Source organism: Cynoglossus semilaevis, chromosome 9 (genome assembly GCF_000523025.1).
Source record: "Cynoglossus semilaevis isolate Cse_v1.0 chromosome 9, Cse_v1.0, whole genome shotgun sequence".
Classification (NCBI taxonomy): domain Eukaryota; kingdom Metazoa; phylum Chordata; class Actinopteri; order Pleuronectiformes; family Cynoglossidae; genus Cynoglossus; species Cynoglossus semilaevis.
In genome coordinates this window covers 10432462-10448297 of record NC_024315.1, presented here as the reverse complement: position 1 = coordinate 10448297, position 15836 = coordinate 10432462, and the positions used below count along the sequence as shown (strand labels likewise).

Genomic DNA, 15836 nt, shown 5'->3' with positions numbered 1-15836 from the left:
TGTTAATAACATATTTTAATAATAACATCAATCACAGATCAAAAATACTTAATTTTGGAAATGATGAAAATGTATATTTATTAAATTTTCTGCTTCTTAAATCTTTTTGGAGTCATGGAGTAAACGTTGAAATACATGTCTTCTATATAAAAAATGAACACAATATGTTGACATGAGGCACACAGCCATTATTCTCAATGCACATGGTTAACCTCAAATGTTTCTCACATGTTGACAATCTAGATATCAACTGGTTTGACTTGCACGACCTCGGCAAAGTCCTGTCCAAACCAACAAGTAATGTCTGCTGTGTCCAGGGTGAAGAAGAAGAGCCGGTCGGTACAGCGTGTTCTCCTGTAGACTGACCGTGGATCCGCTGACAACACCCCTGTGACTGCAGCAACAGCCTCTGTGTGACTGCGCAGGAACTTGAATCTGGGTCGTACACTTTCAGTGTGTTCTGTGTGGCAAATAAACGTGTTTTGATGTGATGAATAACCACTTTTATATTCATTATTTTTATAATGGCACCCTCTTGTGGCTGAATTAGAACAGCTGCCACATACCGTTTCTGAAAGGCTCTCTTACCTGGTTGAGTTGCAGGAAGAAAACCAGCCAGCTCTCTCTCAGCATGAGGAGTAAAGCGTACCTCCAGCCTACCAACAGGAGGTTCTCTGATCCAGCCAGCAATGGTACTGTACACCTCTTCTCCAAAAGAGGGCCTGTCTGCTGACAACGCCAGGGCTTTGCTTAATGGGGAGTCTAAAGCCTGACTGTGACTTTGTTGCATTTCAAGTTGCTTCACGTAAACTTTGACTTCTTGCAGTGCACTGTGTATGTCTTCAGGTACAGCAGAATTAGTAAGGAGATCAGGAGGGTTTATCAAAGGATTCTCAACCTCAGATCCGTCTTGTGGAAGCTGACATTCCCAGTTGTCAAAGCAGGTTGTTTTGTCCCTTGAGTTTGAGGGAGGGTCGAAGTCGTTGCAGATGTTTGAGATGTTGGATTCCACTGAGACAGTTTCTGTTTTATTTGTATCACAATCAGCCAAATCCATACAAGTTCTTGTCTTGGGGGAGTCGTAGTCAGGGATGAAGGGTTTGATATCAAGTACTGGGGTTCCAGCAATCATGTCAATGCCTGACAGATGTACCGTGTCCCCTAAAAAGAATATACAGTATATAGATGTGTTTTAGAAGAACTTACTACGTACTACTACATGTTTGGCTTCTCATAATGTATACTGACCCCTACCGAGCCACAATATGACAGATACATTTACATTAAGGTTCACTGACCTACAATTCCATCAAGTTTAGCCAGAGTCAGGCCCAATGCATTTGGTCGATGTGGACTGCGTGTGGAGTAAACGCCAACTCTCTGACCATTCAGTCTAGGTGGCTTCACTTTGGCTTTATAGCTAAGATGTCCATTTTTGTGAAAAAGAAAAATGACCCTGTAGTGAAAAAAATACACAGCAAATTAAAAAAAACAAAAGGCAGATTACTATCTGATTTCTTTGAAGTGAGGTTGAATTATAATGCCGCGTAAAGTTACTTGTTATGATGAAAAAATACAAAACCGTGCCAAACGACTTTAAAAAGGACATATCAATTGTGTTTTACTCGTCCATTCAAACTTCTCTGTAACACGTTTTACTAGACAACCATTGAAATCAGGAAAAAACAACAACAACTCCATTAAATTCAACATTTTAACTCAAAACTCAAACTATATGAACATATTTCAACTTTGTCTTTCATTTGGATTAGACATGAGGCCTTTTGCGAGTGATATTCGCAGTTTAACGTACCAAACATGAGAATATTGCTCCAGACCCACTAGTGCATGTTCTGGGTTATTGAAAACACTGTGCTGGATCCGTAGTTTCGCTCGCGAGGGGCCACAGACTGTGGGCTGTCTGGGTGTGCCATTCTTCGCTGAGAAACAGGAAGTGATGTAACCAATAGGTACTGTCTGAATGCTCCCTGTAGTGTGGCACATATTTCATAAACATCAGGTTTCACAATTAATTTCTCAATATTAATATATAATTGTATTATATAATAATAATAAAGTTGCAGCACAGAAGGTAAAGCCACAAATCTGAATTATTAATTTGGTGATATTCACTCGAATTTCCTCCCATGTGGTACAATACACTAGTTCTAAACACAGAGAAAGATTTATTATTAACACTGGATGAGTAACAGTTAAATATGTTTATTTACTAACCATTGGCATACCCTTAATCCAGAGGTTTTGAAATATACAATATACAGTTTTATTTACATAGAGTGGATCTGTGTGAATGTGGATATTTTGTTTTCAGCTAACTTTAATTTGCATTTTAAAAACAACATATTAGTGAAGAGGTGTATTTCCTACTACGAGTAGTCACCTTGCTCTAGTGTAGCACTTGGCGACGATGAAGATGGGGAGGGTGCCTGGATGTCCTTTTTTTCACTAACTCCAATCTTTGACAGAGCAGACTGAAGTGAGAGCATGTGCTTGCGATTGGCTCGAGTTGCACTGTCCAACATTTGCCTGATGATTGACGACAGGAGAGAAAAAAATAAAGGTTACATTTCTTTTTCATCACATCAATCTCAAACATGTTTTTTTTTTTTTTGTTTGTTTGTTTTTGTGGCATAACCTAATAAAATGTAATAATGTAAGATGATGTTGTTTATTCAGACTGAAGCCCGGGACTAAGGAGCTTAAAGGTGAAGCCTGGGAGAGATGCTTAAAGTTTTTTAAGGGTCAGAGGGGCTACGGCAGAGTACACACTAGCCCTTCACCAGTCCATCACAGTAACACATGGAAAGACATGGAAAATGCAGGGAGTACCTCCAAACTGCAAAGCCCAATACAACCTGTGTGTGGTGCTAATAAAATCACTAATTGAAATAAATTGAATTGATAATTCCTGTTCCGTTTTCCTATTCATTGCCAACCAATATACACACTCACTTGATAATCTCATTTTTATGTAAGATGTGTATAAAGTAGTTTATTGTCTGCTCTGTTTGCTTTTAATACAATATTACAATATGTAATGAGGATTTAGTATATGTTTTTGGCGACGCCATCTTGGATAACAACACGTTACTTACTAAGTGTATTTCATGTTATATAGCAGTATGATATAATGTTCAAATATTTTCTGATAAAAGCACGTAAATATCACATCGAACACGTGTTGTAAACGTATCATGGCCTCACTTGTCCATTTACCCACAGCCACGGGCTTTGCAACAGCACATTGTTTTAGGGGGAAATATCAACTCTTTCAGAGTCAATTTGCCCCTGCTGTCTGCTAACTTCGAACACTAATGTCTTTTAACATTGTGCTCTGGTTCTCCGCTGTAACGACTGTTTGCATATGCCATGTTTTCACGCACGTACCTCAGGTTCTTGATTTCTCTCCTCATCACAGAAACCTGCTGCTTCAACTGACGGACGGTATCACCGCAACACTGACACAATGGACTCATATTTTACAAAACAACAAGTCAGCAAATCACAGACCTAAAATCATACACACTATTTATGAACACTACAATGACGACACTTGCGGAAGTCCCCCCAACCAGGAAACCACGTGATTAGCCTGCAGCTATAACACAGTGGGATCGTTTATCTCTCGGTTTCTATCTCGACATTTATTCAAAATAAGTTTATTGTGTCACAAATATGAAGTGTTGCAGTCAACAACGTTTTTGGTCAATGCAGGCCAATACATTTTTGTTGCTCTTAATGACCAGTAGGGGGCAACAACAGCTATGTCCCCTACTGGTTTTCAAAACGAACTTTATTTATAAAACCAAAGAGGACAAAGCTGTCAATAATACAGTTACCAGTAAAAAAAAACTTGGAATAACAAGCTATTTGCTTTTGGCAACGTCCTCTTTCTGTTAAATGTATAAAATTGTTTTCTAAACTCTTTCATACGAATAAATACTGAAAAATGTTTATTCATGTGTTGACTTTGTTTTACAAAGAAACAAGAAACCGGTAAGAATATGTTAACAATCAATATAGTTAAAAATGTACAATAATTGTAAATCTTCATATTTAATAGTAATAAATAAAACACGTGAAGCAAAATACATTTATTGTTGACATACATCTTAACATTTCCATAATTATTATATATATTTCAGATAAAAAAGTGTATTTTATTTGTTTGTTTTTTTTATTTTAAGAAAATTCTATCAAATTAGTTACAATTACAAAGACATTTCATCTGTTAAAAAGAGCAAAGAAATCCACCCTTAACCTCAATGGAAATGCAACAGTCAAGCACATACTGAAAATAAATAGGCAAACTGGTTTGGTAAGAAAACACATTTGTTTTTAATGTAAGGAATGCATTGACTAGCACTTAGAATTCTTAACAGCTGACACTGAAGAATAAAGAAGGATGTTGGATCTAACCTAAACTGGTATCACTGGTATTTTTAATTTAAAAAAATTAAACTGAATTCCCTGGAAGATATTCTTGTGGTGGGGTTGGCGAGGAGAAACTTGAAATAGAAAACATTTTGTTTTGCTCCAAAGCACTGACCATTGTTGCCTCCGTTAGATCTGAGGACAGAGACAGGCAGCATGTACATTGTTAGGCATTCTGATATGGTTCAAAAGATGTTGATGCTGTTGAAATTTTACAATTTTACCTTCATCAGACATTTTGTCTTCTTTTGCAGGGATGTCTTCTTCCTCATCTGGGCCCAAATCTTCAATCAGGACCTGATCAAGTCCCTTACCACCTTGTGACTCCATGCGTGTGTAGAGGTTTTCTACTTGTGGAGGTGCAGGAGCAGCAGCTGAAACAGAATCCTGGGACGGAACTGGAATTGTAACATGCAGTGGTGGATCCTGAACTAGGGCTGTATCAAGAAGATTGACAGGAGCTGAGTTGGGAACTGAGGGTGAAACAGGAGCTGGAATCTGGTTAATTAAAGCGGATTGACATAGTAAAGGAGCAAGGACAGAACTTTGGAAAGATCCAAGCACGGGTGCAGAATCAAGAGGAGCAAGAACAGGTTCTGATTGTGACTCTAGTTTGGTCTCCACAGGTTCAGGCACCACCACTACTGCAGGACCCTCCTGAGAAAATGGTGGTTCTTCTTGAATGGCTGGCTTTTCAGTGAAAGGATCCTTCTTCTTGGGCCTCCCTCTCTTTTTTGTGCCACTTTTATCACTGGCCTTGGATCTCTTTCTCTGGTTTTCCACCCTGAAAATCAGAATTATTTTAGTAAAGACTAACTAGCTGGACAGTATTGATGCAGCAAACTAATAGTTCAAAGTCCTTGACCGAGCTTTGGAGCATTAACAGAAACACCACAGCAACCTTTGGTTTCCTCTTGCTCTATATTCAATATAAACCAGTGATAAGCAGAAAGGTTTGTGATAATTCACTGTCCCCTGGAGCAAGAACTGGGTTATAATAACACTATACTTATCAGTGTTGAAAACATGACTGCAACTTCTGTTTGTTTTTCCAGCATTTAAACTAAGTTTCAGAAACAGCAAACATAAATGTAAACGTAGGACACCTTTCAAATAGACAATGTTTTTTCATCTAAATTTACCCAAAAACCCAATGGTTAGTTTCCTTCTCTTCTGCTTCAGCCTTTCTTTTCTTGAGGAGAGCCCTGTCTCGCAATCTGCGGCGGAATCCCCCTTTAGAATAACCAGGCAAAAAAGCCACATAAACAAGTGTACTTGAGAAATAACAGATTCACAGAGCAGAATTAGTTACATATGTCTACTGTCACAGAGCAGAGTAACTGAGATAAAGAGTCTACAATGCTTTCATCTAGATCTGTTTTTAACAAAGAAATGCAAAATAATTTTCATTTTAAAAAGAAGCTGACATTTTAAATGTTACCTTGATCCTCATTTGGATCTTTATATTCAACCTCCTGTTTTTCTTGCTGCAAGGTGTCTTCCATTTTTAGTCCCACTATGAATAAATACAGCCCACTGAAGGCGCGCAAATACAAGAAGTCAGAGTAACTTCTGACTGTTTTCTATTCCCACCCCTAAATGAATTATCTGGTTAACCATTACCATGGTGTAGGGAGAGTTGTTGCTGCTGTGGCCTTATCATATTTGTAAAGCTGGAGGAGTTAGCATGAAAAAAAAAAGTTGTGAGTGGGGAGTCTGCAATGGGGATAAGACAAAATAACAAAGTTAAAAAAAGCAAATAACATACCTTTTTTTACATAGAGGTAAAAAAAAGTATTTAAATAATCTATCCCTGTTGCAGACATCTTAATGTGCAAGTATTTTCTTTTAATTAAATGTTTTAAATTGTCAATTTAAATAAATGATAGACACTGGGGAAACAATAGGCAACATCAGCAATTGGCAGGTGTGTGAGAGAGAGAGAGCATGGTGTAAACTGGGATAACCTGTTATGTGAAAAAACTGGTGGCTGGACACCAAATAAAAAGTCTTCTTCCTTTACTCTTTGGCGATAGTTATAACATAACCATCTTATCTCATAGATGGAAAGCTGCCCAGTTGGGGTGCGTTCTCAATCTTCTCACAGCACATTGAGCTCTGATGAGTGCATTCAGGCCAATCAGTGAACAAAGCTGTGCAGAAGAGTAAATAAGGCTCAAATGCTTAATGCCTTTAACACTGGAGGGGGAATATTGAGTTAGAATGTAAAGAATACATGTATATTCTTTTACTTCCTAGATATTAGACAATATTTTATGTAGTAGTGTTCATTTATGTTTATGTATGCAACCTAATACTAACTAGATTGTTTCATGCTGAAGTCAAAGACTTCACTACGGTCTCATAAGAGTGCATGTTGTTTGGAGATAAAGTTTAGAGGCAGGCTAAGGTGGTTTGGCCGTGTGCTGAAGAGAGACTATGTATTGGACAATGTTTGTTAAAGATGCTGTCCAAGATCTATGGATTCAGTGAAGGATGACAGTGACGGTTAGTGTACCAAAACAGATGGGGGGGATGATCTACTGTAATGACCTTAAGGAGGCAGGCTACAGAAGGACTGTGTACAATACTGTAAAGGACTTCTGTTTGTGTTGTACACAACTGAACTTTAGTCTATTTAAAACAATGAAACGTACATTTGATATAAAGAAAAGTAGAGATTACAGTGCCATCTTCTGGTGTTATCTCCAAACTACCAAACCTTCGCATGGAGTGTTATAGAACTGTCATACAGGGGGGTTGACCATTTTTCCTTCAACATTAGTAGGCAGTGTTGCTGCACACATTGTGCCAATTTAATTATCCTTTAATTTACAAGTATGTTACAGTACGGTTAAAATCACCTTTCAAGTCAGACATGTCACAAATACACTGGTCTTAAATAAAGCCAGGGTATCTACTGACACATGGAAAAAAGTACATTGCCTAAAGCCTGACCTTATATTTATTACCAAACTACGGGAAGTAACGGTACTGTAATTTAACTATATTATTGAGTCAAATCAATAATTTGTCAAAAAAACAAAAAAGAATGTGGTTAGTGCTTTACCATTCATGCTCTGTAAACGTCTTCTTGAGGGATCTGGTGTCTCAGGAAGTTAAGGGGGTTGGGTTGGAGGGGTACCCAACCCTGCATTCACAATGCTCTCTTTACAGCAAACCAAATATTTCCCTCCAAGCAATGTGTCCAAATGGTGAAGGCGGTGTGGGGGAAACTGTTGCTTATGAATCAACAGAGTATGACAAGCTGTTGGTATCAAGCATTTTATTTAGTCAAGTTTTCACAGTAATACCAGTGTCTTTATTGCTGTAGTTATGAGAAAACAAACGTCATTTAGTTGAAGTGGCAACAGGTAAAATACATATTAAAACAGGAATGGTGTTGTTTACCGTGTACATAACATATGAAATTCCAACAGATGCAAGATGACGTTGCATATATCAAAGTGGGTGTCGATCTGACATGCGAAACTTGTTAAATTATAGTTATGGGTTAAAAACATCGAGCAAACTGTTTCCGATTATTTTCTTGAAAACGCACAAGAAAATATGATTTTCAAATAAATAACTGCAAATACGTTTTCTACATTCAATATATAACACGGCGACAAAACATATTGTATTTACTAAGACAGTAAAGTAGTTTATTCACGGTAACAAATTGCACCATAGGACTGTTACGGGGCAGCGTCGTCGTCATGTTTGTGACTGCAATGGCTTTTGTGGAGGCGATGGGCGTTTCTGGACACAGATGGCGCTGTTGAGCATATATTTAGTTTCAGTCCCGTTTCCCTCCATGGTTGTCTCCTCTCTCCGACTAACTTAGCGTTTGCCTCAGTTCATTATACAGTCCTATATTCTCCCTCCATTAGGGCATCTCTGCCTTTTAGACTGAAGATCCCATCAAAACACAGGAGAGAAAAGTTTTACTTTAGCAGGGCACGATGGACATGAACAAGAGGATCCACTTGGAGCTAAGAAACAGGACACCGTCTGATGTGAGTCTTGCATTTTAAAAGCAGCCCTTAGTTTTCTGCCTAGCCTCTTGCTAGCTTAGCTTGCTACTTTTTCTGCTTTGCGAGTGACCTGAGTGGCTAACGTAATGGTGACCACATGGGCTTTACATTGTGTTTTCTTGGGTATGTTACGGCGGAAAATAGTCGCACAACAAGTCTAACCATACACACTGTTTGGGTTTAGGCGTGTGTGAGCAAGGAGATGAGAAAAGCATTATTCTGGCGTTACTTTGAAACGGCGATTCCCCAGCTCCCAGGCATTATTGCAGCGCTTTAACCGTTTCGCAGCCTCGGTCAATGGTGCACGGAGCATTCCGCTCGACTCCACCGTCGTAGCACAGTCACTTAACTTATTTTTACACGAATATTTCGGCAAATGTGCACCCTGCTCCGCGTTTAGCATCCACAGAGCGGTATATTTTGTACAGACCTTGGAAGCCATGTTTGCTGCTAGCTCAACTGCCAAAGGAAGGTTCTTTTTGTCTTAAAAAAATACACTTTTATAAGTACAGAGCAGTTGTATTTGTAATGGAGTTTTCCTGACATAATAACAGACCATCGCCATTCAATTGTTAGATCTGAGCATTTCTGGGGAACACGACAGCGTTCATATAAAATGGCCAGATTCGGCAGCGACAACAAAAAACAGTCACTTGATTCACGACTCACCCATATGACCATCGCTACTTGAACATTACCGCCTTTCAAACTAAACATATGGGTTTTCCATTCAAACTACTCCAGGCAGCAAAACATTAGAGGAAATCGTTGTCCGTTTAAAGCCACGTTCAATGTGACGCGACCCTAAGTTTTCGGCGGAATGTGCGGCGTTTAATTTTTAAAATACGTTTTATGCTTGCTCGTCGACAGTCTTAGCAGAACTGCACCTCACACGGTTTATTGCTAATATTACATACTTTTCATACTTCTTGAAGTCTGGGTATCATTCAGACGGGAGCCACCTAACTTACTATTTTTGTTCCCGCCATATTGACTGCTTTCGCTAAAGCGCTCGCAGACGACAAAAATCTATTACATAATACACTTAAAATGTTACATACGTTGTGTGTGTTAAGTAAATGCGAATAAAAAAATAAATAAAATGCAACCCTACGATGATTGTAACAAAACGTATCGAAATTGTGGAGCAGCTGTTTAGTTCACAGAGCCTGCTTGCGTGAGTGACACACCGGTCCGCTGCACCGAGCCTAGTGCGTGGGCAGTGGAAAAACTCGACTGTCGGCGTTTCCTCTGGATCCATGCACGAAATAAATCACGTGTGAATCTAAAATATAATTTAGATTTTGTGCAGGTAAAATAGTTACACTTTATAGACATAATTCTACACCGTTAAGTGTTGAGAGAACTGCATTACTGTATCTCGGGGATCGCCATGTTGTCATTCTGTCGTCTTTGAAGCTCTGGGAGAAAGGAACTGTCTCCATCTTTGTTTTTTACTAAATTTCCGTTTTCAATACATTTCCTTCGCCACTTCGACATTAAAAACGTTGCAACCACCTGAAACAAACTTGCAATTTCGGTCGTTCGCACGACGACAAGGAATATTCCACTTCCCATATGAAAAGCTGGATAAATCAGAGAAAAGCATATCTGAACTAAGGGTGTATTCGCCCTCCTTTCCGTTGCTGTTGGCTTGGTTAATGGCGGGCAGACAGAGCTCTCTAGCTGCTCCTCTACCGCACGGCAGCGTTTAAAAGGGGCAATGGCTTAGCCTGTAGCAAGCTAGCTCACAAAAATCATTGCATTTGTCATTAGTGAGTGCATCAGCAGGCCACGGGAAGCCACCGTTTCGCTCTCGTTCGTTTCTAAAAAAGCGATGCACCATACCTAGCTTGATAAACTACAGTGTTTTACTTGGAGACGGAGCTTCCATATCGCAGTTTTGTTGTCAAAATCATGTTCTTTGGACGTTTGCTGACAACTTTCTGTGCAGTGTTTTTGTTGATCAGCAATGAATTGCACAACCGATGTCAACTCTCAACTGCCCAAAATCTGATTGAGACATGTTTTTTCGGATAATTTCATCACAATGTTGCACACTTAATTTCTTAATTCAGTTTGTAAATAAGAACATACCATATTAAAAGCTGCTGTTTCTGATTTTTGGCAGTTTGTTTCCTGACGAGTTTCAGTATTTTAGACCTTTTAAAACAACTATTATTGTTTGCAAATGACATGAGTTAAACAATAAAACATTTTGCCATTTCCCTTCTTTTTAATTTTCAGGTACGAGAACTTGTCCTAGACAACTGTCGATCTGTTGAAGGAAAAGTTGAAGGCCTCACAGCTGAGTTTGTCAACCTGGAGTTCCTCAGTTTGATAAATGTGTGTCTAACCTCAGTTTCCAACCTGCCTAAACTAGGAAAACTCAAAAAGGTAAACTTTTTCTGCTTTCCTGCTTTAGTTCGCTATATAAAAACTACATTTAAGGGGAGGGGGTGTGTCATCTGTAATATAATATAGATTATACAATAAAGACTATTCTATCAGAAATAATCTCTGTGTATCTTTTTTTCCCCCACCAGCTTGAGTTGAGTGACAACAGAATCAGCGGTGGCCTTGACGTTTTAGCAGAGAAACTCCCCAACCTCACACATTTAAATTTGAGCGGCAACAAGTTAAAAGACATCAGCACATTGGAACCATTGGTATGATTTTTTTTTTCATTTTTGTCAAACATCTGAGTGTCTCTGCAGTGCAAGCAAAAGTTATGCCGAAATTGTTTGTGCATTTTTCTTTTTTTTCTTTCTTTTTTGCTGTTTTACTGTACTGTGGTGTTATTAGTTTCATTGTAATTGCAAGTGTTTTCTAAATCTATTTAAAACATGTAGATGCCTAAATAAAATTCAACCGCTTGAGAAATTGTAAAACATGTAATGTTTATAATAGTGCAATTTTGGGGGAAATTAATATGTAAATTGTGTCATGTTACACTGTTATGGTTACTGATTGGCTTTGATAGGACATTTCACATCACATACGTTGTTGTTCACAATTTATATATTGAAGCATCAGTTGCCATGGAACTGTGTACTCATTAGAAATTCACTGTTTATTTACAGAAAAAGCTGGATAACCTGAAGAGTTTGGATCTGTTCAACTGTGAAGTGACAAACCTGAATGACTACAGAGAGAGTGTGTTCAAGCTGCTGCCCCAGCTCACGTACCTGGATGGTTATGACATGGAGGACAGGGAAGCTTCGGACTCTGATGGAGAGGTGGACGGCGATGGTGTAGATGATGATGAAGATGAAGGTAAATAAATGCAGCCTTTTACCAATTTCAGTAGCTCTGTCTGTGATGTATGGCTTGGTTTTAATGCATGATGGCTTTAAATGTGTTTTTGCCTAATTTAAATCACACCATACATTAATTTTAAATTGTGTATTGCAGAGGGAGAGGAGGAGGAAGATGAGGATGGAGAGGAGGAAGACTTTGATGAGGAAGAGGAGGATGACGATGAAGAGGAGGTGGAAGGAGAAGATGATGAAGAGGTTAGCGGAGAAGAAGAGGTAAAACAAAGAATAAATACAAAGAATTGTGTGAAATTAAAATGCATTTCTTCTGTTTTTACATGTACTGTGTTTACCCAGGAGGAAGATTTTGGTCAAGATGGAGAAGTAGATGAAGAGGATGAGGACGAGGAAGATGATGATGATGGTATGCAACACATTCTTAAAAACCACTTGACAGTGATTCTTGGTTTTGACATGGCTGTGTGCCACTGTGTCAACTATGTTCAGACTCTATCAATATTCACCACCGTTGCTGTCAGATAACCGATGACCAAGGAACTAATGGTTGGGTGGTTAAAATACTTTTCTTGCTCTAGTTGCTGTTTGCTGGTGTGACTTTGCTTTTACTTTTTTGCCATTTTGTGCTGGTCATTTGTTATCAGTCTAAACCAAATCTAAAAGTCACATTAGATTAGTCAAACGCAGAGCACAAACAAATAATTTAAGTCATAATTTTAACAAACAAAATCACTACAGGGCTATCTGTGTGTCAGCGTACGTACTACAGTATATATCGCAACATGCTCTATAAAGTACAGAGGGTCCTTGGATTACTACTGCATTTCTTGGGTGCATTGCCATATCTAGTTAGGGCAAAAGGCTTGTTATCTGGACTTGGAGGAGCTGTAAATATACTTTTATTATAAGAACACACACATTAAAGCGTGTGCCAGTGCAACTCTTGCAGGATACTATGTAGGGAATGGCTAACCTAAAATATTAGCTTTTGTATGCTTGACAGAGTTTATCAATCACAGCACAACTAGTTTTTTTTTGTTATGTTCATATCCGTCTCACTGTTTTCTCATTGTCTTTATGTCTCTATTTTCTTTTTCTGCCTCCACTTTCACCATCCAATCTTGTTCTCCCAAGGAAACTACTTAAAAGCATTGCCAAAGAGTATTATCCAAAAATAAATATGAAATTACCGAGGTACCGAACTGAGGCAAAAGATGGGACAAAATACAGACAATATATCTGTCCACTGCTGAAAGGAGCAGGCAAACTAGAATGTGAGCGTTTTGTTTACCTTTCATACTCTTTCACCATTTCCACGAAATGTTTCTTTTAAATTCACATTAGAGATACAGATGTTGACAGTGCTTTGGGTGAAGACTGCAGCCTAAAAAGTGACCAAGAAACAAGCATTACTGGTTTAAGTGTGATTGATAGCTGAGCCTGATGAGAGGTTTCGTCTGTGAGTGACGCATTACTGTGACGTGATAACTCACCTTCGTTTTTGGACCGTGTGATGTGCATAACTTAGTCTTTGGCTATTGTTTAAATAATAAACTGTTTGTTTATCATTGAAACAATTATTCATTTTGTCCTTATGGTGGTACCAGTTAGATAAATAGGTTGATTTTTTTTTTCTCCCTTCGTTTAAAAAAGAAGACTATTTCAATTTCCAATGATGTGATAAAAGCTTTCCATTCTTGGGTTCTGAAAAACCGCCTGTATAAAATAAATCCATAGTGAGTGAGTTTAATGAGTAACAATTAAATTGTAAAATCATATATTCTTACACTTTTTTTTTTAAAATACAGACGCAGAAACCGGCAAAGGGGAGAAGAGAAAGCGAGACCCCGAGGATGAAGATGAGGATGAGGACGACGAAGATGATGATTAAGAGTAAAACTGAATACAAAAGCCTCCAAGTCTCCCCATCTCACCCTACACACCCAAACGTCCACCCTCTTACAACTCTCACCACCTTTGTAATCCATGTCCACCCCGTCCTCCCTCCCCAGTTCAGAGCTCTTATAATGGGGCAAGACTGTACCTGATGGGTGGGGCGAGTGGAGCTGCCCACCCTTTATTTTTTCCTCTAATGGAACTGAGAGCCACCCAACGCCTCCACCTCACCCAGCCCACGGCCTCCGAGGTTCTCAGGCAGCCCACCACTCTGCATTCCACAATTTCACCGTCGATCCCTCATTGTATTCCCGTGTGAGAACTTTGGGACTGGTATCTAGTTTTGGGTCTGTGCTTTTAATGTTTTGTTGGATGAATTATTTTTTTGTTGGGTTTATTATTTCTCATTATTTCTTTATTTTTTTTCTGTTCCTTATTTTTCTCAATAAAATTATTGCTATAGCAGCTGTGCAATCGGTGAGCCATGATTTTTTTAGTGTGGCCACAAGTTGCATAATTTAAGGTTGTAGCTACATTTTTACTTTCTGTATGACAAAAAAACAACTTTGTAAATAAAATGTTAACATTTTGTGCTTTGCACTTTTCCTGCCTTGCTTATTTTATGTACAAGAATCGTTGTAATGCGGTGACATACGGTCACAAATGAATGCTATGGAGGAGGTGGGAATCAAACCGAAGACCCTATCACTAGTCGATGGCCATGTCTACCTACTGGTTGACAGCGCCCTCACATGGTACCAGTTCAAAATTCTGCCAAGGGAAGGGTGATGGTTTTCCAGGTTTTAATTGTGGTAATTGTTGTGTATCATCAATATAACTGACAGGATTTTACATTTTGGTCAAAACATGGAGTAGACTATTACAAGTCTAACTTCTGTTTAATTGTAACTGCATTAAGCCTCATATTTCCCTGGTTTTTGAGGTGGGATATAGTCCAGCTAAAGGCGTACAAGGTTTGCTGATGGCTAGCACCAACTTCAACAGCATCTGGTATTTCACATGTTAAAGAACCTGTTTTAGCTGCTGATGTTACCTCCTGTGATTTCTGTTTGCCATTTGCTGCTGTTTGTCTAGATTTGTGTTAAACGTTTAAACACCTCATAATGCTAACTCTGGGGGGAGGGGCATTAGAATAGATTGACATGTCTCATGTCAATGAAGAGGCAGTCTTTGTGGTGAACGATTGTCAACATGGACCTGAAAGTGAATGCAGGATTTTGGTTAAAAAACTGAATTCTTTGAAACCATGTGACTGTCCAGTGTGACCTGAGACGCCTGATTTGAAATTTGCTATTTTTTTTACCAGCCAAATCTTCTCACAACACAACTAGTACTGCATATAAACATTTTGAATTCACAACTTTAAGACCATAGTGGTTCCACAGAGTAGCGGTTAGCACACCTGGCCTTATAGTTCCTCTGAGGAACTACGTACCTAAAGGAACCTTCCGTGAGTTGCAAAGACTTACACTATGAATTTCCCCATTGTGGGACGAATAAAGGACTCTTTTTTTTCCCTACTAGCGAGAACAGATGATTTCGCAGACAAATTACAGAAAAAAATTAAGCCTGCTAGGTTTAAGACTTGATGATTTCCTGATTGTGTAAAGTCCTCTGCATTTAGCCATCTTGTTGAACTTGAAGTATGAGGAAAAAGAAGAGTTCACATGATGTCCACCATGACCCAATTTGAAATGTCATCTTCTTTTGGCTGCTTTCTTCAGGGGTCTCCACAGTGGATCTTCTGCCTCCAACAATCTCTATGTCCTCACTCACAACATTCATAAATCCTCTCTGGGGTCTTCATCGTCGTGTCCTCTTGCCTGTCGGCTTCATCTCCAACATCTGTTGTTTAGTGCATCCACTGTCTTTGGTATTAACCTGCTCAGCCCTGTGTATTTTACAAAATCCCCGATACACAAATGTCCACTGTGGCTGCTTCTGTCCATTCTGGTCAGTCCCAATGAGTCAGCCTCCTGGCTCTTAGGCCGTGTCACTTTCTTCAAAATATCCATAGAACCAGTAGCACTCCGAATACTTGTGCATTTGCAAAGATATTGTGAATGAATGGAAAAAGACAGAAAACTCACAAAGGAGAAACTCAGTGATCATTGATGTTTTAGAGTCAGCACTAACAATAACACAGTTAGAA

The 15836-nt window shown here is 38.9% G+C and overlaps 2 protein-coding genes across 4 annotated transcripts; one reads left to right on the top strand and one right to left on the bottom strand.

Moving 5' to 3' along the window:
• Positions 1-99: 99 nt before the first annotated feature.
• On the bottom strand, positions 100-6071 carry trmo (tRNA methyltransferase O). Of its 2 annotated transcripts, none has more exons than XM_008317128.3 (9): positions 5897-6071; positions 5598-5688; positions 4680-5239; positions 3409-4590; positions 2402-2547; positions 1814-1988; positions 1299-1456; positions 589-1161; positions 100-460 (listed from the first exon to the last, which is right to left on the bottom strand). In XM_008317128.3, the coding sequence occupies exons 4-9, from the start codon at positions 3495-3497 to the stop codon at positions 240-242; spliced, it is 1362 nt and encodes a 453-aa protein (XP_008315350.1). In that variant the 5' UTR covers positions 3498-4590; positions 4680-5239; positions 5598-5688; positions 5897-6071; the 3' UTR covers positions 100-239. The 2 variants fall into 2 exon arrangements, with proteins under 2 accessions (XP_008315350.1, XP_008315351.1); XM_008317129.3 differs by having other exon boundaries at positions 1814-1940.
• A 1670-nt stretch (positions 6072-7741) lies between these two features.
• Positions 7742-14252, top strand: anp32b (acidic (leucine-rich) nuclear phosphoprotein 32 family, member B). 2 transcript variants are annotated; one of them, XM_008317131.3, is made up of 7 exons: positions 7742-8474; positions 10740-10889; positions 11039-11161; positions 11576-11768; positions 11907-12007; positions 12107-12173; positions 13576-14252. In XM_008317131.3, the coding sequence occupies exons 1-7, from the start codon at positions 8421-8423 to the stop codon at positions 13656-13658; spliced, it is 771 nt and encodes a 256-aa protein (XP_008315353.1). In that variant the 5' UTR covers positions 7742-8420; the 3' UTR covers positions 13659-14252. The 2 variants fall into 2 exon arrangements, with proteins under 2 accessions (XP_008315353.1, XP_008315352.1); XM_008317130.3 differs by having other exon boundaries at positions 7744-8474; positions 11907-12025.
• The last annotated feature ends 1584 nt before the right edge of the window (positions 14253-15836 follow it).

Excerpts from the sequence above, each read along its gene's own strand:
- trmo (XM_008317128.3), bottom strand. The coding sequence starts at position 3,497 with ATGAGTCCATTGTGTCAGTGTTGCGGTGATACCGTCCGTCAGTTGAAG. Across the intron at positions 1,989-2,401 it reads AAGTGCTACACTAGAGCAAG|GGAGCATTCAGACAGTACCT; the intron begins GTGACTACTCGT and ends GCCACACTACAG. Across the intron at positions 461-588 it reads TCTTCCTGCAACTCAACCAG|AACACACTGAAAGTGTACGA; the intron begins GTAAGAGAGCCT and ends TTTGCCACACAG.
- anp32b (XM_008317130.3), top strand. The coding sequence starts at position 8,421 with ATGGACATGAACAAGAGGATCCACTTGGAGCTAAGAAACAGGACACCG. Across the intron at positions 10,890-11,038 it reads AACTAGGAAAACTCAAAAAG|CTTGAGTTGAGTGACAACAG; the intron begins GTAAACTTTTTC and ends TTCCCCCACCAG. Across the intron at positions 12,174-13,575 it reads CGAGGAAGATGATGATGATG|ACGCAGAAACCGGCAAAGGG; the intron begins GTATGCAACACA and ends TTTAAAATACAG.